General features: G+C 42.9%; 1 protein-coding gene across 5 annotated transcripts in view; it reads left to right on the forward strand.

The window, feature by feature from the left end:
• The first annotated feature begins 1,876 nt into the window (after window positions 1-1,876).
• Window positions 1,877-26,948, forward strand: part of UHRF2 (ubiquitin like with PHD and ring finger domains 2) — a 171,938-nt gene continuing 146,866 nt past the window's right edge. For 4 of the 5 annotated variants that reach the window (XR_012159104.1, XM_073345304.1, XM_073345305.1 and 1 more), the window contains exon 1: window positions 1,878-2,432. Coding sequence is in view for 4 of the 5 variants with exons in the window: in XM_073345304.1 (XP_073201405.1) it covers window positions 2,280-2,432 (153 nt within the window). In the remaining variant the exon portion in view is untranslated. Of the gene's footprint in view, window positions 2,433-26,948 lie in introns of all 5 variants that reach the window. The other variant, XM_073345307.1, reaches the window with a different exon arrangement.

A 26,948-nucleotide genomic window follows, 5' to 3' on the forward strand; every position in this document is an offset into this window, starting at 1 on the left:
GTGGAGCAGGGCTGGGGGGAAGGCTAGAGGAGCTGGGGAGCTCTGGCCTGGAAACCCCCCGGGCTGTAGGCCTAGTAGAAGGCTAAATAGGTAGTGGGATTGTAGAGGGCAGCCCAAGGGGTAGGCCGGGGCAGCAGATCCAAACCCCCCCCCCCGCCTATGATAAGTGGCGTTTACACTGCAATTGGTGCCAGGGAATGGGGGCTAGTTGAGGACTGGGAGTGGCCAGAGACTGAAGTGAGGTGGGGATAGAGGGCAGGGGTTCCCTGGGCAGGGGAGACCCAAATCTGTGGGGTACTTCAGGGGCAGCACCCTGGGTAAAGGGGCACTGTGGTCCAGGAGGGACATGGGGGAGCCAGTGGCAGCAGGACTCTGGCCTGCAGATGGTGCTCTGGAGGCTGGAAGAGCTACTTCCCAAGGATGACCAGAAGGAGGTGCTGCAGGTGTGAGTCCTGACCGTTACAGGGACCCCCAGAAAGCTAGAGCTTGAGGTGCCTAATGCTTGGACCATGTATGCTGTAGTGGGGTCAGTTACTGAATTATATAATAAGCCTTTTCCCCTGTGTGTTGTCATAATCATTTTAGAGATGAAGGCAAAAGGCAAGGGGCTGACTTTCAGAAGTATAGGCACTAGCAGCTTCCAATTATTTCAACTGCAGTTGCAGGTGTTCAGCATTTTTGTAAATCAGGTCCTATGTTACTTGGTCAAGGCCACAGTGGGAGTCTGGTTAGAACCGGAATTAGACATGCAGGAATGTTTGCTTTCATTCCAATGTAAGAGTGCCATAAAAACATCTTTAACACCTGAATCCTATCATAGCCTATTAATTTCTGAGCACAATCCCCAAATTTTATCACACAGAGTACAAGTAAAGCTGCTCTGAGTCCCTGTAGAACATATAGACCTCAGTGCTTCCATAGTGAACGATATCACAAAATTCTGTATCCTGTTGAATCCAGGTGCCAGATACATTTTTATTGTGCATTGGGCCAGGATACACTAGGGTCCAGATTTGTGAAGTAGGAGCAGCTAGCTCTTTATTTAGCTTTCCAGTGAAGCAGGAGAGGCTTGCTCTTTATTTAAAATTGTTCTCTTTGGAGTTTCGGGCCCAAAATTTGGCAAGCTGGATCTAGGTGCCAGAATCCTCTTTCTTCTACGCTGTTGTGCTGGGATGAGTCAGGATCTAGATCTTCCCTGTATAACAAGAGCAGTTAGACTTGTTTTGTGTCTAGTCAGTGGGATTTGTGGGTTCGGGGCACAAAGCTGGCTAACTCTAGGTTTTTGTGGCTCTGGGTCCAGATTTAGTGGTGGTCTCACAATTGTTTTATCTGTTCTTTATCTCTGTGATAACGTTGGAGGGTTCGGGTCCACCAGACTCTGGAAGGATCCAGGCATCGGGTCTGCGTGTTTGAGGTATGGTTTAGTCGTGCCTTGCAGGGGTCTGGAGGAGTTTGGTGTTAGTGTCACGAGGCAACAATTGTTTTCTGTGCTGCTAGCACAGCTTTGGGTGCAGGATCCGTGTAGACCCTGCCCTTACCTTCTTCCTTTAACAATGAAGCTGAGAGGCACCCTAACAGGTCTCGGTCCCCCGGACCGAGACAAGCCGCAGGCTCCGAGCGCCCCACAACGCAGAGTCTGCTCCCGCCGTGACAAGGCGAAAGACTCGCTCTTCCCCTTCCCCGCGGAGATGGTTGCAGATCTGCCCTTACACCTCGTCACCGCGCGAACCCTCAGCCCGTCAGACCCAAGGCGGGAAAAGGGGGCCGGCTGGGGGCGGGGCCCTGCGGGTAGCGAAGGCGGAGGTGGGGGGAGCCAGCCCTGTCTCCTCGATGTTGTTGTTGTGGTCTCTTTAAGGCGGCGGGGCGGGGGGGAGAGGGAGCGGGAGACTCTCGCGATATCAGCCTTGGCGCCGTGACCTCCATGTGAGAGCGGCAGCTGCTGGTAAACACTCCCCGGGGCTCGGACATGGCTCCCGGCGGTGCCCGTTAGACCTGGCCGCGGCGCTTCGCTCAGGGCGCTTCTACTCATTGTGCTGCACCGGGGGGCTCGCGGCCTCGCGTACACGCCGCTGCGGGCGCACTCGGACCGGCGGGGGCGGGGGTCTGGTCTCCTCGCCCCTGTGAGCGAGGCCGTCGGCCCGGGAGGCTCGGGCTGCTCCGCGGGTTTACCATCCTGCCCCACTGAGCCAAAACAAAGAAGCGGCAGAGGCGCTCACGCCCCCGGAGAGCGGGCGGGAGCCGCGACCGGCAGCCTCCCGGGCGGTGGGCGGCCGCGCACCATGTGGATCCAGGTCCGCACCATAGACGGCACCGAGACCCAGACCATCGACGACCTGAGTCGCCTCACCAAGATCGAGTGTCTGCGGGAGAAGATCCAGGAGAGCTTCCGAGTGAGCCCCGAGCGGCAGCGCCTCTTCTACCGGGGCAAGCAGGTGAGGCGGGAGTGCCCCCAAACCTGCCGCCACCCGCCGCGCGCTCTTTGTGCTCCCCGGAGCGGCGCTCCAGGCTGCCCGGCCATGCGAGCCGCTGGCTGCGGCTTTTGTTTACTCGCTCTCGCTGGGCCTAGGGCAACGTGAGGGGCAGGAGCAGCCCGGCTCCCCCTTCCTGCGGCGCTGCTGACCAAGGGACCAGGCGGCGCCCCCGGCCAGGGCCCCGGGGGAAAGGGTGTCGGACCGACTCCTTTGTGTTGGCTTTCCCAGCTGGACAGCCTCGCGCCTCCCCCCCTGCCGTGCCCGGGGATGGGAGGAGACGCGGCGGCTCCTCCAGGCTTCCCCCTTGGTGTCCCCGTTGGCTTCAGCAGGGGAGGCGCCTCCCCCCGCTGTGTGTAAAAGCGGCTTCCAGGGCGGAGCGCCGCTTTCAGGCCCCGCACGTGTGTATGTGGCGTGGGGAGGGGGGCCGGGGGCGTGTGCCTGAAGCGAGGGGGGTTCTCGCCTCCCCGGCCTCGCGCCAAGGATTAACGGTTTTGTGGAACTACTGGGCCTGGCTACGAACCCTCTCCTCTCGGGGGGGAGGGGAAGCGGGGGCAGCTCTGCAGAATTGGGGGGGGGGGCACACGTGACTAGACCACGTGGGGTGGGGGGCTCCAGGAAATCGCCTCTTACCCGCCTTGGCTTTAGCTTCACTTGCAGAAACCGAATAAGCCTGAGCATAGCTTGCCCTAGCAGGACTTTTGCACCCTGTTTGTGTTAGCCCTTCTCGTCCCCCACACCCCGAAATTGCCCACAGTTGGGGCTTCTCCAATGGGAGAGCTACCACAGACAAGGTACCAGTGCCTACTGGTGTCAGACAAGTTGCATCAGCTGTCCCTGGATTGAACTGTGCTTAAAAATCTTTGTGTGGGCTATGCTGTGGACACAGTGGTACCCAGGATTGCTCTAGCCAAAGAGGACCTCCTGGTGTCTGTGCCTACAGCTGTAGATGCTTTCATCATCATATAGACATAGGGTAGTGGCAAATGAGGCATGCAGAATGCTGCAAGAGTAGTAGAGGAAGGGCATAAAAGGAAAGGGAGGTTGCACACTTCAGTGTGGTTGAATCTCCTTTTTTAATAGGAAGAGTGATCTGGGCTACCACTGGATGTAGTGTGGCTCTAACCAGTATGGCCAGGTTATGTCTCTAAGATTAAACCTTAAATTTAACAGATTGGATATATATTGGTGTGAATAATAGAAGCAGTCACAAGGAATGGGATTTAATATTAGTCATCAACAGGTGACCACTAACATAAGTTTTTCTGTATCTAGTGCTCCATAGAGTGAGGAAATGTCTGTGAAAGATGCTATAGAAAGATTGCAATTCTTATGGCAGGAGTGTTAATCTGGAAGTTTAAAATTTTACTTGAGGATTAAAGTTATAATAATTATGAAGCCAGAAGCTGAAGCAGAGTTTTGAGCAGTTAAAAGTGGGCAGAGTTGGTGTCAGTTTGACCTTTCAGTCACATTGATGTTAGTACATCTACGCACTTCCTGAAGGGGAGATTCGGGTCTGGCTTGTTAGTTGCAGTGACACAAGGCTGGTTAGAGCTTAAAGTCACTGCTTTTGTTTCCACCTTGATTCTTCCCCTCCTCCCCTCCCCCCCCCCCCCAAAAAAAAAAAAAAAAGAAAATCTTGTGTGGCTAAGGTGACATTTTGGCTGACTTAAGCTTGGGTTACTTTCCTTGTAAGACAAAGGAGTGGAAGTTGCAATTTTTTTTTATTTGAATGTACGAACTAGTTTGAGCTCAAACAAATAGATTCTGGTTCTGAACACCTTTCCTGCTGGAAGTTAGTTTGTCAGCTGTGCATGTGGAACTGAAGATTGAAGAGATTTTTATCCCCTAAAGTATACTCTGTTGAACATGAGGATGTACTGTGCTCAGTTAAAGAGTTAGTATCTATTCTTCACTTGATTTTAACAGAAATGAATGAGTGCATCCGCATTCTGAAAGAAACTAGTTTGTTACTCCTTGAGACACACATTCTCAGGATAAACTTCCCAATGCTACTGCAGTTCAGGCACATACACTACCATAAGCTTAACCTTTGTAGCTTCTTGACATCTCATTTCCCTTTTGGGCAAGAGCATTAGACCTTTGAGATGTGTAGTAACATAGGGAGTAACATTAAGCAGGGGACTGACCCTGTATGCAGCTAAAGTTTCACACTAAAACATTTGTATAGAAACATGAATTTTTACTGCATTCAGGATTGTACAGAAGGACATGTGGCAGTATTCATGGTTGCAGTCTGTCACTTGTGGCTCACTTTATAAAGGCTCTCGGCAATGTGAAAGAGTTAGGATTCCTTAAATTAGATTAATCTGGGAAATATGTCAAGATATTTAGGAAGTCTGTAGTTTCTGCAGACTTGCCTTGTTCTTCCTTAGTTGCTAACTTCCTGTTTTATGAAGTCTTAAGACTTTTAAAAAGCTAGTCCCTCTGTGTCCCTTTTTTAGAAAAGAATCTGAATGAGAGTAAAATTTTTCCTGCTTGTTTAACTGTAAATGTTAGGCCTGTAAAGTCTTGGGTTTCTGGTTTTATTGGAGGACTTCTGTGAGGTCTCAGATGTTTATGGTGAGCTTTCTCTGCTTAATTGACAAGGTTGGGGTGTAAAAATGAAAGGCCCCCTTAATCCAAAATCTGAAAGGGGGCAGGGAGGAGAACAAGCTTTAAACAATGAGTAATCCTTTCCTTTTGATTATTGAATTTTCACCCTGGGCTCATGTCACCATTTTACTTATCCCTGTCAGTTTTGCATCAAAGACAGATCTGAGCTGCTCATGTAAACAGAAAAAAAAATTGAAAACCTTTTCAGGCTAGCTTTTTACATAAAAGCCCAGCTTTGGATATTTAAGTAATACTGTTAGGGCTGTATATGTTTTAAACAGCTGCTTTCCAAGAGAGGGTAATGTCCTCTAATTTCTCTGTATAGTACATGTAAATGTACCCTTCAAGGTCATATATGTAGGAGGAATGTAGCATGACAGTTTTCCCTGCAGAAACAACTCAAAATCCCTACACAGTTATGTTCTGAGTCTGTGGCCATTTATTACAGGTCTCTCTGTAGCTAGCAAGCAATTCAGAAACTGTATTGCAAGAAACATTATCTGAGACTCCTCCCTTTCTGTGGTGAAGTATTCCAGTAGTCTTTTTTTTTAAATCACTTGGAGTGATCTTGTGATTACATGGGTAATCTTGTACTTTAAAAGGCATAAATTGCTTCTTTGCTTTAAACAGTAAGATATGCCATATTTGACAAAAAGCTATTTGATTTGTATAGAATGGTTGATTAAGATTCCCCAAATCCTCCTTTTAGTAAACTGGTTGTGGCCTGTGTGTACACTGAAGTTTATTGTAGATAATTCTTGTAACTAAGAGCGTGTACTGCAAAAATGCTAACTTTTACAGGAAATGGCAAAATGCTTGTATACCCAAGTAAAAGTTTTTGTAAGGGAAGTAAAGGAGATCTTGGTTTGAGTAGACTTACTCTACACACTTTTTTTAGAACTAATACAGTAAACTATTTTCAAAGAACCAAACTCTAATCATTGTGGGATCCCTAGCTTCAGTTACTTTACTGGAAAAACAAGCAGTAAAAAATGTTGAGGTTTAAGCTTGAAAACTTGCCACAAAACTTAAACTTAAACTGATCCACAAGCCTGCATAGGAATTCAAACAAATTCCTGCTGCAAAGTTGGGTTTGTACAACTGAAACTTACATGGTATCCTGCTTTAACAGTTATTACTTCAGATCACAAAATACGAAAGTTACTTCAGGATGAGAGATTGGTTTGGGGATATGGAATTGTCAGGTTCTTGGTTAAAATCTTATCTAGGCTGGAAACTAACTTGTATCTCACTGTTGCATGAGGAGTTTAGCTCATGAGAGGTTATTGGGTATCTGTCCATATTACAGAAACAACCAGCAAAACTGGCATCCTTCATGGCGATCTTATTAGTGGTCAGATATGGAAGGGAGTTGCAGTCTAAACTGTCCTTTTACACCTCTCCAGTACAGGATTGAGGCAGGTAGTGTGGCAGCATAGGAAATTGTGCATACTACTGTGGCAGTGGTTTTCAAACTTTTTTATGGTGATGCAGTTGAAGAAAATTGTTGATGCCAGCAACCCAGTGGAGCTGGGGGTGAGGGGTTTGGGGTGTGGGAGGGGCACAAGGCTGGGGCAGAGGGATGTGGAGTGGAGGTAAAGGCTGCAGGGTAGGGCTGGGAATGAGGGGTTCAGGGTATGGGAGGGGGCTCTGGGCTGGGGTGTGGGAGGGACGCAGACTTTGGGGTGGGGCCTGGATGAGGGATTTAGAGTGCAGGAGGGGGCTCTGATTTGGGGGGGCTCAGGGCTGGGGCAGGAGATTGGGTGGCTCCCGGTCAGCAGCGTAGTGGGGGTACTAAGGCAGGCTTCCTGCATATCTTGGCACCACAGACTGTGCTGCGCCCTGGAAGCGGCCAGTAGTAGGTCAGGCTCCTAGGTGGAGGTGTGCATGTGGCTCTTGCCCATAGCCCCCCGCCTAGGAGCTGGACCTGTTGCTGGCCGCTTCCGGGGACAGCACAGTGTCAGAATAGGTAGGAAATGGCTTGTGTTAGCCATGCAGCACCGTTGACGGGACTTTTAATGGCCCAATCAGCAGCTGACCAGAGCCACCATGCCATGGTACTGGGTCGCAGCCCACAATTTGAAAACCCCTGTGCTATGGGATTCGGTGTTTTTGATCAGGACTATAGAATGAAAAAAAAATACAATAAAGTTCATAACACTTTCAAAGGAAAGCAATCCAAATGTAAGGCAAGGCTGTGTCTTAATGATTCTGCAGATGCCTACATGCTGTCATTGCTGCTTTGTGGCTCATAACTGTCTCAGCTTCCTTCTGATGCTGCTTGAGATCACAGCCTATTGGGTGTTAGTGAAACCATCAACCATGGCAACTTAACCTTGCTGCCATATGGAAGGGGGGTAGGGAGTGGTGGGAAGAACTACACTAGGCCTTGACTTCACTAGGCAGAAAGGTGTGCTAATGCATCAGCTAATATATAACTAATGAGGTAAAATCCTAGCAGGGCAAGGCTAATAGTTAATGAGTTAGTAGGTGAGCTTAAAACTAAAGCTCCCTCATAATCTTTGCTCCTGAAAATTAGCAGATAGAGTTAAAATGGAGACATGGATAGGCTCAGGGCACAAGGGTGTATAATCTGTGATCCAGACCCTCCTCCTCTGCTCTCTATACACCCACCTAACCTTCTCATTACACCTCTGGATAAAAAATAAGGCTGCTTCTTCTTCCAGGCAGCCTGGGTTCTATTAGCAGGAGCATGGAGAGTATGGGATAGACTGTCTCCCTGCTCTCAGTTTTGTTGCCTGGCACCACAGCAACCCCTTGGTGCCAGAAAGAGCAATTCTAGGGAAAGTTGTGCTTATCCCCTGCTGTGCTGGAACATGTACTATGCAGACAAGTTCTCCTGAGATGCTGTCTGTCAAACTCTAACAAGTCTACTGAGCATTTGCGAACAAATTTTTCAGATTCATAACTTGAGTGAATTTTCGTGGGGACAGCATAAAGCTCTTGTCCCAACAACAAGGCAAACTTCTTCCTTTCCAACTTCCAGTCGTTGCCCCAAACCATGGATGGGCTAGAGCTTCTGAATGAAACGGTTGTGAGAACTATTGTATTTTCCCCTAATTTTGTTTTTGGAAATTACTTGACCATTTTAGCTGAAACTTTAAATTTTTTTTTTTTGGCCTCAGGCAGAGAGCCAGCATGGGGAAACTTCAGGTTAAGTAGTTAAAATTTAGTTAAGTTTTTAAGCAACTAAAACAGGATCTTAAAATGGGAAGTATTTGCCAACTATAACCATAGGTAGCACTATCTGCTCCAGCTATAATTTGTTAGATTGTGGTAGTTTGACACTGAATACCTTTGTTGCAAGAGCACAGAAGTCCAGCTGGATTAGTACTGTACTACAGTATACTTGAAACAAGATTGACAGTGAGCTAATGCTGAGGTTAATGGCCATTCAGGTAGGACAATAGGTTCAAGCTATGCAATTCAGTGGGGGTTGCAACGAAAAATCAGTTGCTTCTATGTTACCAAATAACTCTCCAATCAAAATGCAACCTATTTCTCTTGGAAATTGCCCAAACCTTTCTGAAATGTAATTATCCTTAGTGGTATTTGGCATCAGTCTCTATAGGTACCTGAAAATATACTTTGTAAGACACACATAATAGACACTTGGGCTCTAAAAGTAAAATCTCTGGTAGATGAGAACTTAAGCATGTGGAAAATGTAATGAACATGCCTAATACACTACAAGTACTATTTGTGCTGTAGTTGAAGCTGAGCTGCACGTTTTATTAAACACTCATGGTAATGGTCTTATAAATGAACATTCTTTAGGGGCTGCAATTTGACGAACGGTGAACTCTTAATCACTTTACTTGGACAGTACTAAGTTTTAGGAAGAAATGTCAATTGTCTGTAAAACATACAATCAGACTTTACTTACTTTTTAAATAAGTATCCAAACCTAGTCTGCCCTTGCTAATTAGTTCAAACAAGTTAAATCTAGAACAAGTTTATGGGGGTTGCATGGCTCAGTACTGGAAAGTGGATGGTAAGTCTTGTTTCTAGGTCACTGAATTTGGGCCCAGGTTGGTGGTGGTCAGATGTTGCTCTCTCATAGCTTCTAGAGTGCAGTTGCCACTTGCGTCTCCACTTTGAATGCTGCTCTCGTTCTGGTGTCTGGGGAAAGCTTGGCACACAGATCCAGAAATATGGCTTTTCATATCCAAAAGTTCTGCAGCCACTGCTCATCCCTTCATTATGGTGTGATCCCACCAGTCAGTGCTCCTTTCTCAGGCTCAGAAGCAGCATTCCACCATATGCAACTGCTCTGAACAACGCCAGTCCCCTGGAATTGTTTTGTTGGGTCGCTCAGCAGGCTGTCCTCAGAGAAATTGTCATGTCTCCCATTGTTGTGATTCTTCCTGTGATCTGCAAATATAGGAGAATCGTGCGTCCTGTGTTTGCAGCATTCATGAGAATAGTGTTTAAGTCTGTAGGCTCTGTGCCTCTGTCAGAGATGGGAGACAGCAAAAATGCTGTGGGAGTTGGTGGGATTTTAAAAAAACCTCAATAAAAATATGGGATATGGATGGCATTATGGGATGGAGAATGTTGCATGCTGGGAACTTGACCTTGAGCTTCCAGAGATCCCTGGGTCAGTCATTTCTTTCTAACACATTCCAAAAACTTCTCAAAAGACATTGTGCTGGAGTGCAGCATGGTGGCACACTAGGATACCTACCCATAGTGCCACCACACTTGGCATCAACACCTCTTCTGTGAAAGAAACTGTACCCCCCAGCTTATATCACTCACACCTTGGATCAGAGCTCTGCTTAACACACAATTTGTAGCATAGACATGTCCTAAGTCAGTGGGAGATAAAGATCCTCTGCAAGGTACAGAGTTCCTGTAGGATAATTATTTTGCTTCTGGGCTATGGTTTTTGAGTGACTTAGTCACCTATGTACAATAGCTCAATGGCTTTCTTCACTTTGTGTACACTGTTAAATTAATATTTAAAGAAAAGCAGGCACTCTAGTCTAAAACAGGCACTCCAGGTTGGATAAAGTGAGTTTAGGTCACAATTTTATTTAATCTTTAAAATATCCAAAATGATGTGACATCGACCAGATTTGGCCAGTGCAGGGTTTCCTGTACAGAAGCTCTGATGCAGTGCGATCCTTTTGTCCTTGGGCTGTTGCTAGCCATTACTTACTGAAACCACTTTCAGTTTTGTACGGTTAATACCATATGTCTTGGAGAAGCACAAACACTTCTCTGGTTTCTAATGCAATAAAAACCAACAGACTATCAGTGAGAATTTTGAAGCTTTTTCTCAACTTTCAAAGACCTGTCTAGGGCTCTATTAAATTCACGGTTCGTTTTGGTCAATTTCAGTCATAGGATTTTTAAAATTTAATGATTTCAGCTATTTATATCTGAAATTTCATGGTATTGTAATTATAGGGGTCCTGACCCAAAAAGGAGTTGTGGGTGGGGTTGCAAGGTTATTGTAGAGGGGGTTGCAGTACTGTTGCCCTTCTGGGCTGCTGCTGCTGGCGGTGGTGCGGTCTTCAGAGCTGGGCAACTGGAGAGTGACGGCTGCTGGCTGAGATCCCAGCTCTGAAGGTAGAGCTGCCACCAGCAGTGCAGAAGTAAGGATGGTGTGGTATAGGATTGGCACCCTTACTTCTGTGCTACTGCCTGCAGAGCTGGGCCCTCAGTCAGCAGCTGCCAATCTCTGGCTGCCTAGCTCTGAAGGCAGCAGTGCAGAAGTAAGGGTGGCATGGTATGGTATTGCTACCCTTACGTCTGCACTGCTGGTGGTGGGGTGCTGCTTTCAAAGCTGGGTGCCCAGCCAACAGCCGCCGCCTCTTTCTATCGGCCCAGCTCTGAAAGTAGTGCAAGGATAAGGGTGGCAAAACCCTGATCCACTTAAAATAAGTCTGTGACCCCCTCCCCCCGCAACTCCCTTTTGGGTCAGTATCCCCAATTTGAGAAATGCTGGTTTTCCCCCTGTGAAATCTGTATAGTATAGGGCAAAAGCACACACAAGACAAGCTTTCCCGGGGGGAGACCAGATTTCACAGTCCGATGCATTTTTCATGGCTGTGTGTTTGGTAGGGCAGTGTCACAATTATTAAGCAGGGAGGGAAGACTTAATACACTTAAACCATGTTAAAGTTGGGACCTGGTTGTCAAAAGGCTGATGTGTTAAAGATTAACTGTCTTGATTAACTGTCTGGAGCTGTATCTCTTATAACTTAAAGCATGGAATGCCATCCAATTATGGCTGTTGATTAACTGCAGTTAACTTGTGTGATTAACTCAAATTAATAGCAATTAAAAAATCACTTAATCCCAGCTTTAATCATGCTGTTAAACAATAGAATACCAATTGCAATTTATTAAACATTTTGGATGCTTTTCTACATTTTCAAATAGATTGATTTCAGTTACAACACAGGATACAAAGTGTACAGTTCTCGCTTTATATTTGTATTAAAAATGTGTGCACTGTAGTGATATAGTATTTTTTCAGTTCACCTCATACATGTTCTGTAGTGCATTCTCCTTATGGTGAAAGTGCAATTTAGAAATGGTTTTTCTTTGGGTGGGGTGGGAGTTACATAACTGCACTCAAATGCAAAACTTTAGAGCCTACAACTATGCTCAGTCCTACTTCTTGTTCAGCCAATCGCTAAGGCAAACAAGTTTATTTACATTTTTGGGGGATAATGCTGGCCGCTTCTTACTTAAAATCTCACCTGAAAGTGAGAACAGGCATTCACACTTTTGTAGCTGTTATTACAAGGTATTTACGTGCCAGATATGCTAAACATTTGTATGCCCCTTCATGCTTCAGCCACCATTCCAGGGGACATGCTTCTGTGCTGATGATGCTTGTTTAAAAAAATGCATTAATTAAATTTGTGACTGAACTCCTTGGGGGAGAATTGTATGTCTCTGGCTCTCTTACATCAAATATATGGCAGAATCCGGGTATTAGCAGTCTTGGATGATGACGACCCAGCTCATGTTCGTTTTAAGAATGCTTTCACTGCCGATTTGACAAAACGTAAAGAAGTTATCAGTGTGAAATTTCTAAAGATAGAGCACTCGACCCAAGGTTTAAGAATCTGAAGTACCTTCCAAAATCTGAGAGGGACGAGGTGTGGAGCATGGTTTCAGAAGTCTTAAAAGAGCAAGACTGATATGGAAACTACAGAACCTGGGCCACCAAAAAAGAAAATCAACCTTGTGCTGGTGGCATCTGATGATGATTTTCATTCAGGTAATGAAAATGAACATGCGTCGGTCTGTACTACTTTGGATCATTATTGAGCAGAACCTGTCATCAGCATGGACACACCCTCTCTGGATTGGGGGTTGAAGCATGAAGGGACATTTGAATCTTTAGAGCATCTGGCATGTAAATATCTTGCAATACCGGCTACTACAGTGCAATGCGAGCACCTGTTCTGACTTTCAGGTGACATTGTAAACAAAAAGTGGGCAGCATTATGTCCTGCAAATGTGAACACACTTGTTTCTCTGAGCAATTGGCTGAACAAGAAGTAGGACTGAGTGCACTTGTAGGCTCTACAGTTTTACATTGTTTTGTTTTTTAATACCGTTATTTTTGTACATTCTACATTTGTAAGTTCAACTTTCATGATAAAGAGATTGCACTACAGTACTTGTAATGGGGGAATTGAAAAATACCTTTTTTACAGTACAAATATTTGTAATATAAAGTAAGCACTGTATACTTTGTATTCTGTGTAATTTAAATCAGTTTTATTTGAAAATGTAGAAAACATCTGAAAATATTTAAATCTATCATTGGTTAACAGCATAAATCACACTATCACTTAATTTTTTTAATCACTTGACGACCCTATATCCAATATTAGTCAAATACTATACTTTCTGTTAATCTTAATGCAGTTGGTTTGTTTAATCATCTACTGTTCTTAGTCCTTATAGCTAACAGACACACACAACCATGCTAATATGCATATGTGTAAATTGCTTTGCAGCACTACTTTGCTTGTGGTGCCATTGACTATTGGCAAAGGAAGCTTACCCCCCCCCCCCCCCCCCACGCGTGCAGTAACATATACTGGAATTGTAAAGATGGGAGTTGCCTTTTTCTCACCATTATTCCTTAAGTTTATGATAGGGGCATACATTGGTGGCCTACTTGTGAATTACAGTCCTCTTGATTTTTAGTATCCTATGGAATAGTGCTAATCAAATTGTGTTTTGAATGGCTAGTTCTGTGACCCTTTCTAGGGGTACGTAAGGTTGTGCAGCATCTTGCTACCACCTTCCCTTAGCATGAGGATGTCAAGTCTGTGCCTGTCAGGGGTCAGCTCCCTGACTGCACTAGCTATAAGCAACACAAGCATTCTCTCAGCCTACTCCGGCTCCACTGTGTCTTTGCAGGTTAGCAGTAGATGCACTCCAACCCCCAAGTCTTCCAGGTGCGCTGCCGCCTCCTCTCTCCTCCCCCTCCCCTGAGTGGCCACATCCTGATCCACCTGACACACTCAGAATATATAGATCCTCTGCTCTGAAAGGAACAGTACACCACAGCTTATTACTTACACCTTGGATCACAGATCTGCTTAACACACAGCATTTAGATTTGTTTGTTACAAAAACAAGAATACAATGGAGTTGCATCTTACGCAGGGGTTAGGTTCTAAAGTCAGCGTGTAAGACGAAAATAGTGTATACTCAAAAAGTCGAATGAAAGAATAAAAAAGGGAGACTACTTCAACATAGTTATGCGCAAACTGTAGTGCCGCAGGGTGGCCAGGAGCATTGTCAATGATCAGCAACACTTTAAAGTCAAGTCCTTTCTGTTCAAGGTACCGCTTGACCTCTGGAATGAAACACTTGTGGAACCAATCCAGAAATAATGCTGCTGTCACCCAAGCCTTTTTACTTGATTGCCAGAACACAGGCAGGAGATTTTTTTTGTTCTTGCCTTTTAGGGCACAGGGATTTGCAGCCTTGTAGAGCAAGCCCAATTTTATTAAATGCCCAGCTGCATTGCCACAAAACACAGTCTTTAGCTGCTTTGAAGCTGGGGCTTGTCTTTCTGATTTGAAAATGTAAGTGCAGTTGGGCATTTTTTTTTTTTCCAGGAGAGCCCAGTCTCGTCAGCATTAAAAACTTTTTCCAGAAGAGAGCCCTTTTCTTCTATGATTTTCTTTAATTGTTCGGGGTAGGCTTTTGCTGCCTCTTCATTGGCAGATGCAGCTTCACCAGTAGTCTGCACGTTTTTGAGGTTGAAGCAGTTCCTAAAACTCCCTCCTCTTTGGCGGGAGGTTTGAACAGCGCATAGAGGCTAAGAGCCTTTTCTCGCAACGTATTGCTATCGATAGGCACATGTTTACGATTCATGTCTTCCAGCCATAAGTTTAATGCCTTTTCAGTCTTCTCTAAAGTCTTATCATACACCTGGCTCACCACCTCAGCAGTTATTGGTGCACTTGATGCCACGGCTTGATGGATTTCTCTCTATCGGGTCTTGATGACATGGATGCTGGATTCGTTGAGGCATATTTACGCACCACGTTGGACATACTGTCTCTCAATGAGTCCAACACAGCCAGTTTTTCCTCCAGCGTTGGAACAGATCACCTGGTGTTCAACTGAAGAAACAGCGAAGTAGTTGGCTTGCGTTTAGGGACCATGTACAAAATATGTATCTTTAAACACTAGAATCACAGTGCGGCGAGATGCTCACCGGATCTGTGGGCAGCGATTGATCTAGCGGGGGTTGATTTATTGCAACTAGAGTAGACACTATAAATCAAACCCCTCCCCCCCCCGAGCACTGTCCTGTCGACTCCTGTACAGTACTCCACCGCTGTGAGTTACTTTTTGCTGAGCATGTATAATTGAATTCTTGTAAGTTAAATGCGCATATGATGCGACTACTGTAAAATATTCTCATTCTTAAAAATAAAGGAAACAAATGTTTACATGTAAAAGAAAACACATACTAGAGCCCAGATTTAACTAACGAGGTGCCATCTCATCTAATAAGGCACTACTTACCCAAAATCCTTCGCTGCATTTTTTCAACTAGGATGACTGGCAGACCCTCCTTTTGTAAGATGAAGCCTGCTTGAAGAATGCTAGGGTGTCACTGCACCCCTAAATATATTAGATCAATCCTTTTTTTTTTTAACCTGTAAATGGCATTTCCCCCTCTCCTCCCACTGTTCACCTCTTTCTGTTAATTTTGTATCCTGAAGTCCCTGCAATCTCTTCATTAACATTTGACTCCGTATGCAAATAGATTATTATAAGACATATAATACACAATAGTCAGTCAGGGAGATAAGTCTCCTATCTCTTGTCTGGAGGAACCTGTTTTAAGGCATGTCATTTCTGGGTGACTTCAATTTAACTTCAAGTCTGTAAGTATATAATTTCTAGTCTAGATATACATATTTTTACAAAGATTTTGACCATTGTAACACAGGTACATGTAATTTCATTAGATAGCAGTTCATGAAACGTTTCAGAGTAGCAGCTGTGTTAGTCTGTATTTGCAAAAAGAAAAGGAGTACTTGTGGCACCTTAGTCTAACTAATTTTATTTGAGCATAAGCTTTCCTGAGCTACAGCTCACTTCATTGGATGCATTCATCAAAGAATGTCATGTGAGATATGTATATACCAGACCCAGGGGATCCCTGTAATCCTTATGCTCTTACCATGCCCTCTGCCTGTTGGCATCAAGATGTCCTTGGGTCACAAAGGCTGTTCTGGTTATTCAGAATATGAACTGTTCTCTGTGAAAGTGTTTCCTGATGAGTGTTAACTCCTTTCTTGATATCAGTTTCTCTTGTTTATGATCACTGCTTCTGTTTGTCCAGAAATATCTCTTGATAAACACCATAAAACAATTTCAGGGTTTTTATACGTTAGTAACATGACTGGCTGAATTAACCCTCAAAGTCCTTAAAGGGGAAACTTCCTGGGTTCCCTTTACAGATCTTCCTCCAGACTATTCAAATGGAGGCAGGGACCTCCCGCGCAATGAGTCTTTGATCCTTCAACAGCAGCAACTTCCTTGGGATCTGCAGGAGTCTAGGTTCATCTGAAAAACCCTGTGCTTCCATGCCATATGGGGTGTTGGCTTTTTCCTTTCCCTGGTTTCCTGGTAACATGGTTCCAGTGAAGCTGTGCTACAAAACTCTTCAAGGAGGATCCTGGGGACAGTCTTTAGACCAAAGCTATTCCTTCTCTTTCCTTCCAAGGAGTCCTAGTTTTTGAGTGTGTAAAATCTGGATAGAATAAGAAATCTGTTTTTGACCTACTGTTAGAAAAAGTTACTGAATAAACAAGCAATTCTGTTCCCTTCTGTACAATCACTCTAGTATTGGAGCACCTAAAGTTAGTGGTAGTGAGCGTCTCTAGAGTTCTTGAAAGGGCATTTAAAAAGCGATCAGATTTTGAGATTCAGACTTTGTACAGATTTCCAAGCATGTTATATTGTAGTCAGGGTGGAGCAATTTAAATCCAGGTGATTCAGGTAATTTTAAAAGTTCCATCGTAGCTTGAAATTATGTTGCTATTACAATTTTAGACTAGTTCCCCATATAATTTTAGATACCCACTGGTAACATGGAAAAGAATCTCTCTGAATTTTCCAAAACTGTCATGAGCTGAACAACATCTAATTACTTCTGGGAGAAACCCACTTCCATATATCCAAAATCAAGTGTTCATTTTTGTGTGAAGTGGCATGTGATAAACCCGCACATGCTAGAAAATGACCTGTCATATACTAACATCTAATTGTAGTTGAGTTCTCAGGCTTGAACATTTCAATAGCTTCAGCTGTTGAACATGAATTCCTTCTCTAGAATCAAGTTCTGTTTCTACTAGGTCCTATATTTGAAGGAACTCCTCAGCAAACCTTTTAGAATATTGTTAGCTTCTAGCAAATGATCAGTATCCTCTTTTTTTTTAATTTAACTATTTGTTTCTCTCTAAGTACCTCACCATATTAATCACCCGTGAATTAAACAGTGTTTCAATCTTAACCTACGACCAAGAAGCAGGCTTGTGGTTTAACTAACGAGCATGTGTCTGTGCCTCTCCTGTGGTCATTTTTATTCTAGCATGGAGTTACAAGTTCTTGGTTAATCCTGAAACAAATTTTTAGGTAATCTTCAAAAGCATTCTACTTTCTTACTTGAGACATGAAAAATATACAGCTGTATTTAGCAGCTGCAAAGTGGCTGTTGCAAAAGAAGTTTAATCCAGGCTAATATATCTGCCTTCTATCACTCTCCTGTAGCGCCCGCCCACTTTCTGGATCTCAATAGGATTACTCTCCTGGAGCCATCTGGCCTGACCCTGTCACAATACCTACACTAATTTTCTTTCAAAACTTTCTCAGCTATATTAGCTGTATTCCATCACAAAACTAGTCCCACATGTATCTTATTTTTTATTAGCGATTGCAGTTGATATCGCTAGTCACTTATATTAATGTATTACAGATAAACAACTCCCTTCTTGGGAGTTGTTGTAGTACATACAGTTAGACTTGTGAATGCTGTGCTACCTGTCTATACTCATATGCACGTACTTCTGAAGATGGTTAAGGTCTGTCTATATGACGGATATTTATACCGATGTAATGACACTGGTTGTATATTGGTTCAGCACTGGAGGTTTTCACTAGCATAGATATCCATTAAGCAATACTATTAAAAATATTTCAAGTGTAGTCCGGTTCAGTCTCCTCCTTTTTAAAATACTTAAAGATGCCTAGCCACAGTAACTCGGTTGGAGAACTGGCTAAATCATTTCATGTTTCTTGACCCAATACACTGAACATTCATGGGAAGTTGGTGGTAACACAAAGCAGATAACCTGGATATATTTTAAGTTCCTGATTGAGTTTTGGTGTTCTCAAAGAATGTTAATGATAGGATAGGCCCATAGAACTTACGTGGTTTAGATGGATATATTAAATGATTATCCTTAATAGGAAACCATGTAAATAGAAAGTCTATAGATAATTGGGAAGGCAGATCGCTAATGTGAATGTCTCTTGCTTTTTAAGAGACAAAATGAGAAGGGAAGAACTAACATCTAAACAAAAATCTGAAAGAAAGCTTTAATGAAATCAGTGCTAAATGACTTTATGCACCTTAACTTCGGTACAATTTATAAAATCTCTGCAGATATATTAACTTTCACAAAATGCAGCTTGACTGTGCTAACTAGTTGCCTGACAACTCTGAAGAGCTCTGAATAAGCTCAAAAACTTCTCTCACCAGCAGAAGTTGATTCAATAAAAGATACTACCTCACCCACCTTGTCTGTCAGTCTGAGGCAGTAGTGGCAGTCATATGTAAAAAGAATTCTAACAGAGTACTACCGATCCCTAAGTCCTACCCCATGCTGCACAAATTTCTTAAAATTGGGCAGTTGGCTTTCATGGACCACCTTCCCTCCAGCCAGGCATCTCAGGGCTGACATTCTTATGAGTCATAAAAATCAGTATGGACAAGGATTTTCTTTAAATTTAATATAGTTTTAGCATCTGGAAACTCAACCACCATGGAACCAGGTGCTCTCCAGATCACCAGCGAGTGTTTTACAGACAACAGCTCAGGATCCTCAGTCCTTTGAAAACCAAATCTAATGTGCTTTTTGGGACTTTTCACTTGAATGGTTAAGAGCTTCTGGCTCTCTCCAGGATACTTGCCTCTGTCTCATGCTGTTGTATGCTCTGACTTCAGCTCCTAACTGTCTACATAGGGCATCTCAAGATTTGTATCATTTTAGTTCAAATCATAGCAATTTGTGGGCTGCGGTAAGAGCATTGTGGTACTGAATGAGACCGTTTGAGTGAGTCCAGAAGGCATCTGCCACACACTGCCTGTCTTGCTGAATGCAGTTTGGTTTTTGGCGCTCCCCTCCCACGAGAGAAGGTATTGAAGGAAACTAAATGTTTCCTAGTACCAGGTGCACAGTATCAGGTGGCTGCCACTAAGCTGGTGGTGTTCAATACCTAACCTGTAGGCTGGATCTGACCTACTTAATGTGTTATGAGCCATGTGATAGATTCAGCAGAATCTGGGCTTTTGGAAGAAGGTGGTTGACTTGGCATACCAATGGACCAGAATTCTACAGCTGCTATTTTCACTTGAATTGAAGCACCAGAAGTCTTTTCCTTTTCTTTCAGCTAAAAGACGGTTGGAACTACACTGCTGCACAGTAACCAGAAGGGTGAGGTAGCTTGATTGAGGTGCAAGATAGTTTTGGAGGGGGAAAAAAATTACAGTACTAGAACCCTGCAGATACAGAAGAAACACTTTATAACTTCAGAAATGTTGTACTAAAATTTCATTTGTTTTTAAATTTTCCATGACTTGTTTTAATGTCTAGTACTTGCAGCATAAAATTCTCACTACTATATAATTTTTAGAGGACAGACCAACACTGGAACTGCTTGGAACTGAATAATGTGGTATAGTTGTAGCTGTGTCAATCCCAGAATATTAGCAAGATAAAGTGGGTGAGATAATCTTTTATTGGACCGTATCTCCACTGCTACAGTGGTCAACACCTCCCATAACACCTTTCAAGATCCATGGATCCAACACATGCCTATCACAACATTTGGTGTACCTCATCTCGTGCACTAAACACTCCAATAACAGGATAGGATAATAATAGGATTACATGGAAGTAACATTACTGAAACTTATGAAGTGGCTTACTTTCAGTTAAAGGGTTATCTTTTCAAAGCTGTATTGAACACACTTACTACAAGGAAAGTTGATACAGTTTGTGGCTGTAAAAGCAGTCACTTGGAATGAGAAGCAGTGCCTTGCTTTTTGCTGAATTCTAGTTGAACTGAATTTTGGTAATGTAACTAGCTCAGTGAACACTCAGATGGGTTTATTTTCCTGAGCCAGAGTAACAAGCTATTTTGAATCCTAGCTAGTTTTACTGTTTAGGTAGATTAAAGTAAAAGTAATATTAGCTGAAGATATAGTAACTCTGACAGATCTCAAGGGGTTTAAATAATTTTCCAATATGCAACATCTATTACAGGATTAAGAATCAGTGTGGATCTTTGTTTACTCAGTACAGTCTGCTAAGAAATCACTTGTTGAGGCGCTTTGGGTAGAGGAGGAATACAGCAGGATGACTTTTAAATTACCAATTTTAATCATGCCTTAAATTGGCAAGCGGGAAACCATAATGTAGATAATTCACTTCTAATTTTGTTTTTGTGCTCCAGTTCTTTTCCTAATGAGTTGATTTGTCATTTGGTTATTAAAACACTAGAACATACTGATTTACAACTAAATATAACCTTTACATTAAATTTGGTACTACTTTTTGCTAACCAGGGGACACATTAGCTATACCTTTGTTCAAGCAATTAAAGCTTTAAAATATATTTAGTCAGATTTAATTTTTAGTTGTTTAGAAAATGGTTAACTTTTCTCATGACTTGTATCATTTAGGTAGAAATTTTTAAATGCACAAGAATGGCTTTTTATTAAATAAAACTACCTTAAATGTGCTGGACACAAAAATAAAGTTGTTGAAACGTGTCACATTTAAAACTAAACAACAAAACATTATCTGTAGTCTCTCTTTTTTGATTGCAATGTCTTTCAAGACATTTTACTAGTAGATACCATCCTCTCACACCTTGTTTTCCCCTTCCAATCCATGAATTGGAATAAAAATAAGTTTTTTTTTTTTTCCAACTTCCAGTTGGTTTCTCACCTTTGTATGAGCTTGTTATTGAATTGAACTAGTTGAATAAATTGAAAGGAAACATGTTCTGCACCAGCAGGAGAGATTACTGTTGTCAAAAACTGGTTTAAAACTGCAACAAACACTGTTTCCCAGGTATTTAACTACAGTCTTCCACCAATTCCATGGTTTGACTTTAATTAAAACTTTGACAGTAAATTGATTAAATAAAAACAGTGAATTGAAATGACTAATACATTATAGTAGGGCTGTCAAGGGATTTTAAAAAAAAACCACTGTAATTGCATGATTAAATCACGCTGTTAAACAATAGAATACCATATATTTAAATATGTTTGGCTATTTTCTACACTTTCAAATATATTTCAATTACAACACAATAGGAATAGTACAGTGCTTGCTATATTTTTGATTACAAATATTTGCAGTGTAAAAAAAGGAGAAATTGTATTTTTCAATTCAGCTAATACAAATACTGTAGTGCAATCTTTATCATGAAAGTTGAACTTACAAATTAGAATTATATACAAAAAATAACTTATTTTTGAATGCAATGTAAAACTTTTTAGAGTGTGCAAGCCCACTCAGTCCTATTACTTGTTCAGCCAATCGCTCAGACAAATAAGTTTTGTTTACATTTGCAGGAGATAATGCTGCCTGCTTCTTGTTCAGTGTCACCTGAAAGTGAGAACAGGCATTCAGATGGCAGTGTTGTAGTCGGTGTTGCAAGATATTTACATACTAGATGTGCTAAAGGTTCATGTATCGCTTCAGCCACCATACCAGAGGCCATGCGTCCATGCTGATTACCGGTTCTGCTCGAGAACCATCCAAAGCAGTGCGGAACGATGCATGTTCATTTTAATCCTGAGTCAGATGCCGCTAGGAGAGGGTTGATTTTTTTCTTTTTTGGTGGTTCGGGTTCTGTAGTTTCTGCATCAAAGTGTTGCTCTTTTAAGACTTCTGAAAGCATGCCCTACAACTTGTCCCTCTCAGATTTTTGGAAGGCTCTTCAGATTCTTAAACCTTGGGTTGAGTGCTGTAGCTATCTTTAGAAACTCACATTGGTACCTTTGCTTTTTGTCAGATCTGCGGTGAAAGTCTTCTTAAAACAGACTGCTATAACATGAAATATATGCAGAATGCAGGTAAAACAGAGTCAAAGACATACAAATTCTCCCCCAAGGAGTTCAGTTACAAATTTAATTTAATGCATTATTTCTTCTTCGAGTGCTTGCTCATATCCATTCCAGTTAGGTGTGTGCGTGCGTACGTGCGCCGTGTGTACGGCTGTTGGAAACTCTTCCCTAGCAGCTACCCATCAGGCCGGCTGTGGAGCCCTTTGGAGTGGGGCCAGTATGGTTATTCCCTTCAAGCTGTTAGCCACCAGAAAGGCAACCTTCCAAGAGAGGCAGAGGAATGAACAAGAAGCTATCACCTCAGCATGACGCATGTTTGAACTATTGTAGGAGCAGGATTTTATATTTGTACTATAAGAATTAATGTATGTCTTGATTTCATCCTGCTAGCCCTCCCCATTTGAATAGCAGAAAGGAATGACCCTCTGGTTCTATGAGATTGTTTTCCCATATGCATTACAATTAGGACCTGCTATAAAGTTTAGTTAATAAGAGACAGGATTTTTTATTGTCTTGTTAATTAGATTAAAGGAATGTCGAAGGCCTGAGCACAATGTAAACTGTTTCTGACCACAAGATTTAGTGAAATTTAATTTGTCTTCTCTGTGAGAGAGACTGTGAATGGGGAATGCATGCATCAGGAAAAGATAAGGTGTGAAGGCCATTGTTCTAGCCAGATGGTCAAGGAAGGAGGAGTGAAGAGACTTCATGACACCAGAAAATCATCAATGCGCGTCCATAATGGAGGAAGGGCAGATTGATGACCCTGAGGAGAATGCTGGCATCCCTAAAGTTAAAGACAATTGATTAAATCGAAACCAGGACAGGATGACCCTCTCAAAGGTGTTTTGAAATGTTAACACCAATCAAAGAGTAACCGGTCAGAAACTGACTCAGCAAAATCCATAGACTTCAACAGAGGAGAAAAAAAACTATAAGAAGAGGGTGCTTGGCCATGAGACTTTGGGTTCGTCTTGCCACACTCCAGGAGTATCGGATCGTGACCAACAGAGCCCTGCTCCCCTCTGCGACCAATCTGGCTGGCCTCTAGATTGATCCAGACTCTGGACCGGTAACTGTAAACATCAACTGGCAGGACTCTGTGTGTGTGTGTGTGTGATTGAAAAGCATATGCTAACTATTGTATTTACAATAAACGCGGCATTTTGCCTTATTCCTCTTATAAGATTCTATTGGTATTATTTTATTAGTGTAACACTACGGGCCCTCACCTCCTGAGCCTCTGTACACTATCTTTCATAAAGACCGGGTACAGCTTAGAGTAGACCTCATCCAGCTTTCCTCCCCAAGGTGGTGTCCTGTTTCCACATTAGCCAGGACATCTTCCTGCCAGTCTTCTATCCAAAACCACACAACAGCTCTCACGAACAACAGCTACACTTGCTGGATGTCAGGAGAACACTCACCTTCTATATCAACTTCATGAGTCCGTTCCGCAAGACAACCCAGTTGTTCGTTGCTGTGGTGGAGCGGATGAAAGGTTTGCCAGTCTCTTCCCAGCGGATCTCCTCCCAGATTATGGCATGTATCCGTGCTTGTTATGACTTCGCAAAGGTTCCTCCTCCTGCCATCACACCTCACTCCACGAGGGTGCAGGCCTTATCAACAGCCTTCATGGCCCATGTACCTCTCCAGGAGATCTGCAGGGCTGCGACATGGTCTTCAGTGCATACTTTCACATTGCACTATGCCATTGTCCCACGATCTAGGGACGATGCTGCCTTCGGCAGAGCGGTACTTCGGTCAGCAATACGTTGACTCTGACCCCACCTCAGAGCTAAGGCTTGGAAGTTACCTAACTGTAATTGATATGAGCAAGCACACAAAGAAGAAAAAAAAGTTACTTGCCCTTTTTGTAACTGTTGTTCTTCGAGATGTGTTGCTCATATCTATTTCATTCCCCCCATCTTCCCCTCTGTTGGAGTAGCCGGCAAGAAGGAACTGAAGGGGGGTTGGGCCAGCAGGGTCGTATATAGAGCGCCATACCAGTGCCACTCCGGGGGGCTCCACAGATGGGCCAACAGGTAGCTGCTAGGGAAAAGTTTCCAATAGCCATGCACGCGGCATGTGCACACACCTGACTTTAATAGATATGAGCAACACATCTTGAAGAAAAAGTTACAAAAAGGGTGAGTAACTTTTTTTTTTTTTCCCCTCCCCTAACAAGCATCATTAGCATGGAAGCACGTCCTCTGGAATGGTGGCCGAAGCATGAAGGGGCTTAAGAACGTTTAGGAGATCTGGCACGTAAATACCTTGCCATACCGGCTACAACAGTGCTATGTGAACATCTGTTCTCGCTTTCAGGTGACGTAAATAAAAAGTGGGCAGCATTATCTCCGGTAAACGTAAACAAACTTGTTTTAGTGATTGGGTGAACAAGGACTGGGTGGACTTAATTTTTTTGCTCTAAAGGCTCTAAATTTTTTTGCGTTTTGGATTTTAGTGCAGTTATGTAACACAAAGAAATAGACATTGGTAAGTTGCACTTTCATGATAGAAATTGCACAACAGTACTTGTATGATGTGAATTGAAAAATATTATATCATTTTTACAGTGCAAACATTTGTAATAAAAATATTAAGTGAGCAGTGTACGCTTTCTATTTTGTGTTGTAATAGAAATCAGTATTTTAACAGTAGGAACACATCCAAAAATATGTAATAAATTTCATTTGTTCTATTGTTTAACAGTGCGATTTAATCATGATTAATTTTTTGAGTTAATCACATGAGTTAACTGATTAATTGGCAGCCCTAGGTTATAGTAACATTAGGCTTTAATGTAGATTGTCAATTTGAGATTTAGTTCAGGTAGGTTTATTTAGCTAATTAAAATAGAGATTTAAAAAATAATCGCTTTATTCATCCTGAACTACAAACAACCCCCTCCCCCTTCAAAAAAAACCCCAACTATTTGGGAATATGAGGAAATTCAGGCTAAACATTAAGTAGTTTGCTTTTCCTGTTCTGCTGCTCTTTATAACCACTTAACTCCTGTTTCCACAGCTATGTCCATGCTACTCTCCCTGGTGGTCTAATAGCAAGACTTACGGCTCATCTGAACTTGAGTTGAATAAAAATTAAACATACAAGAAATCCTTTGTGAGGAATAAGGATGAAGACATACAGTCGCCATTGTTATCACTCTTTTATATCTATTAGTACTAATGATCAGAAGTAGGTCATTACTTTTACTTAGTCTGTGTGGAGGGGGAGGAGAGTAGCAGGAATGCTGGCTCAAAAGGGCAGTGATGGCTTTTTTGGGTGCTAATGCCAGTCATGCTCCTGATCTGCTGCTCGTAGATTAGTTGACTTTTCTCTCTGGGAAACAGAGTGACTGTCCCTGGCAACAGTCTACAAAACTAGTCTAAACTGGATAGTTTGAGAACTTCTTGTGGCCCAGAAAAATAACTAGATAAAGGCTTCTTGTCTGCTACAAAAAACACTAGCTAACTGGCTCAAAATGCAAGTGTGCTAACTCTCTGATAAAACTTTCTACCTACTTTGCCATAGTGCTTTAGGACTTTTATCATCAGATTTTTTTGTGGGGGAGAAAAGGAGGTAAACAATTTTGGTTCACTAAAGTTGACACACATACATGGGAAAATGTTCAAATATAGAGGAAAGTTATCTTTACACATTTCCGGTCACTCTTTGACTATATTGATAACCCTTACGAGGGGAATATGGTTCCCCCTAAGGAAGGGCAATGAAGCTAAAAAAGTTTGATACATTTAACTCTATAGCCTGGGCAGGTGGAGACATGGCACCGAAGAATCATTTAACATTCTGTACCATGAAGCTGTTGTATAGCAATTCTGCAGTTTTGCAGGGTATAGCTTGCAGGCTGTTGCTCTAGTTGGCAAATATTGTTAACCTCATTTACTTCTAGTACTGGCTCACAGAAATTTAGAACTACTTTTAGCTAGTTACTCGAGCTATAAAATTATCCTTATCCAAGAGATGGTGTGGTCAGAAATAGTAGATATGGCAAGTGGAAGAAGTCTGCTTACCCCCCTGAGGAAACTGAATCCATTGCATCAGCAGGGTGTCTAGAAATACAGATGCCTTTCTGTCTTAACAGGTGCATTCAGTTTAACACGCTCTTATACTTGGCTCACCATTGGGGGCGGGGAGGGGAAGATTCTTCTAGAGAATTCATTACATCTTAACCATTTAGTTCAATATACATCTTCCTTGGGCATGGCTACCCTGGAAACTTCAAAGCACTGTTGCAGGAGTGCTCCCACGACAGTGCTTTGAAGTGTGAGTGTGGTAGTGCGTGAGCGCTGGGAGAGAGCACTCCTAGTGCTCCTGGTAATCCACCGCCACGAGGGAATTAGCTCTGAGCACTGGGAGCGTGGCTCCAACTGCTCAGAGCCTGTTTATAATAGCGCTTTAAAGCGCTCTGACTTGCTGCACTCGGGGGTGATTTTTCACACCCCTGAGCCAGCAAGTTAGAGCACTATAAAATGTAAATGTAGCCAAGCCGTTTATCTTGGAAAGCACTTAGAAACAGAAACTTGCCAACTCAGTTATAGCAGCCACTGTAGCTATTCACTGAAACATTTGCAGTGAGTTTTGACCCACTGTCTCCATCTCCCCTTGCCTTTGTGTCTTTTGAAATGCTAATAAAGACTTCAGGAAAGGAAGAATCCTCTAACGGGTAAATCTAATGTGGAACCTCACCTGTAAGGAAGCCTTTACCTCAGGGGTTCTCAAACTGTGGGTAGGGACGTCTCAGGGGGTTGCGAGGTTATTACATGGTGGGTTGCAAGCTGCCAGCTTCCACCCCAAACCCCGCTTTGCCTCCAGCATTTATAAGGGTGGTAAATATTTTTAAAAATGTTTTTAATTTCTAAAGGGGGTTGCACTCAGAGGCTTGCTGTGTGAAAGGGGTCACCAGTACAAAAGTTTGAGAACCACTGCTTTACACCAAAGAA

The sequence above is a fragment of the Lepidochelys kempii genome, chromosome 5 (assembly GCF_965140265.1).
Source record: "Lepidochelys kempii isolate rLepKem1 chromosome 5, rLepKem1.hap2, whole genome shotgun sequence".
Classification (NCBI taxonomy): Eukaryota; Metazoa; Chordata; order Testudines; family Cheloniidae; genus Lepidochelys; species Lepidochelys kempii.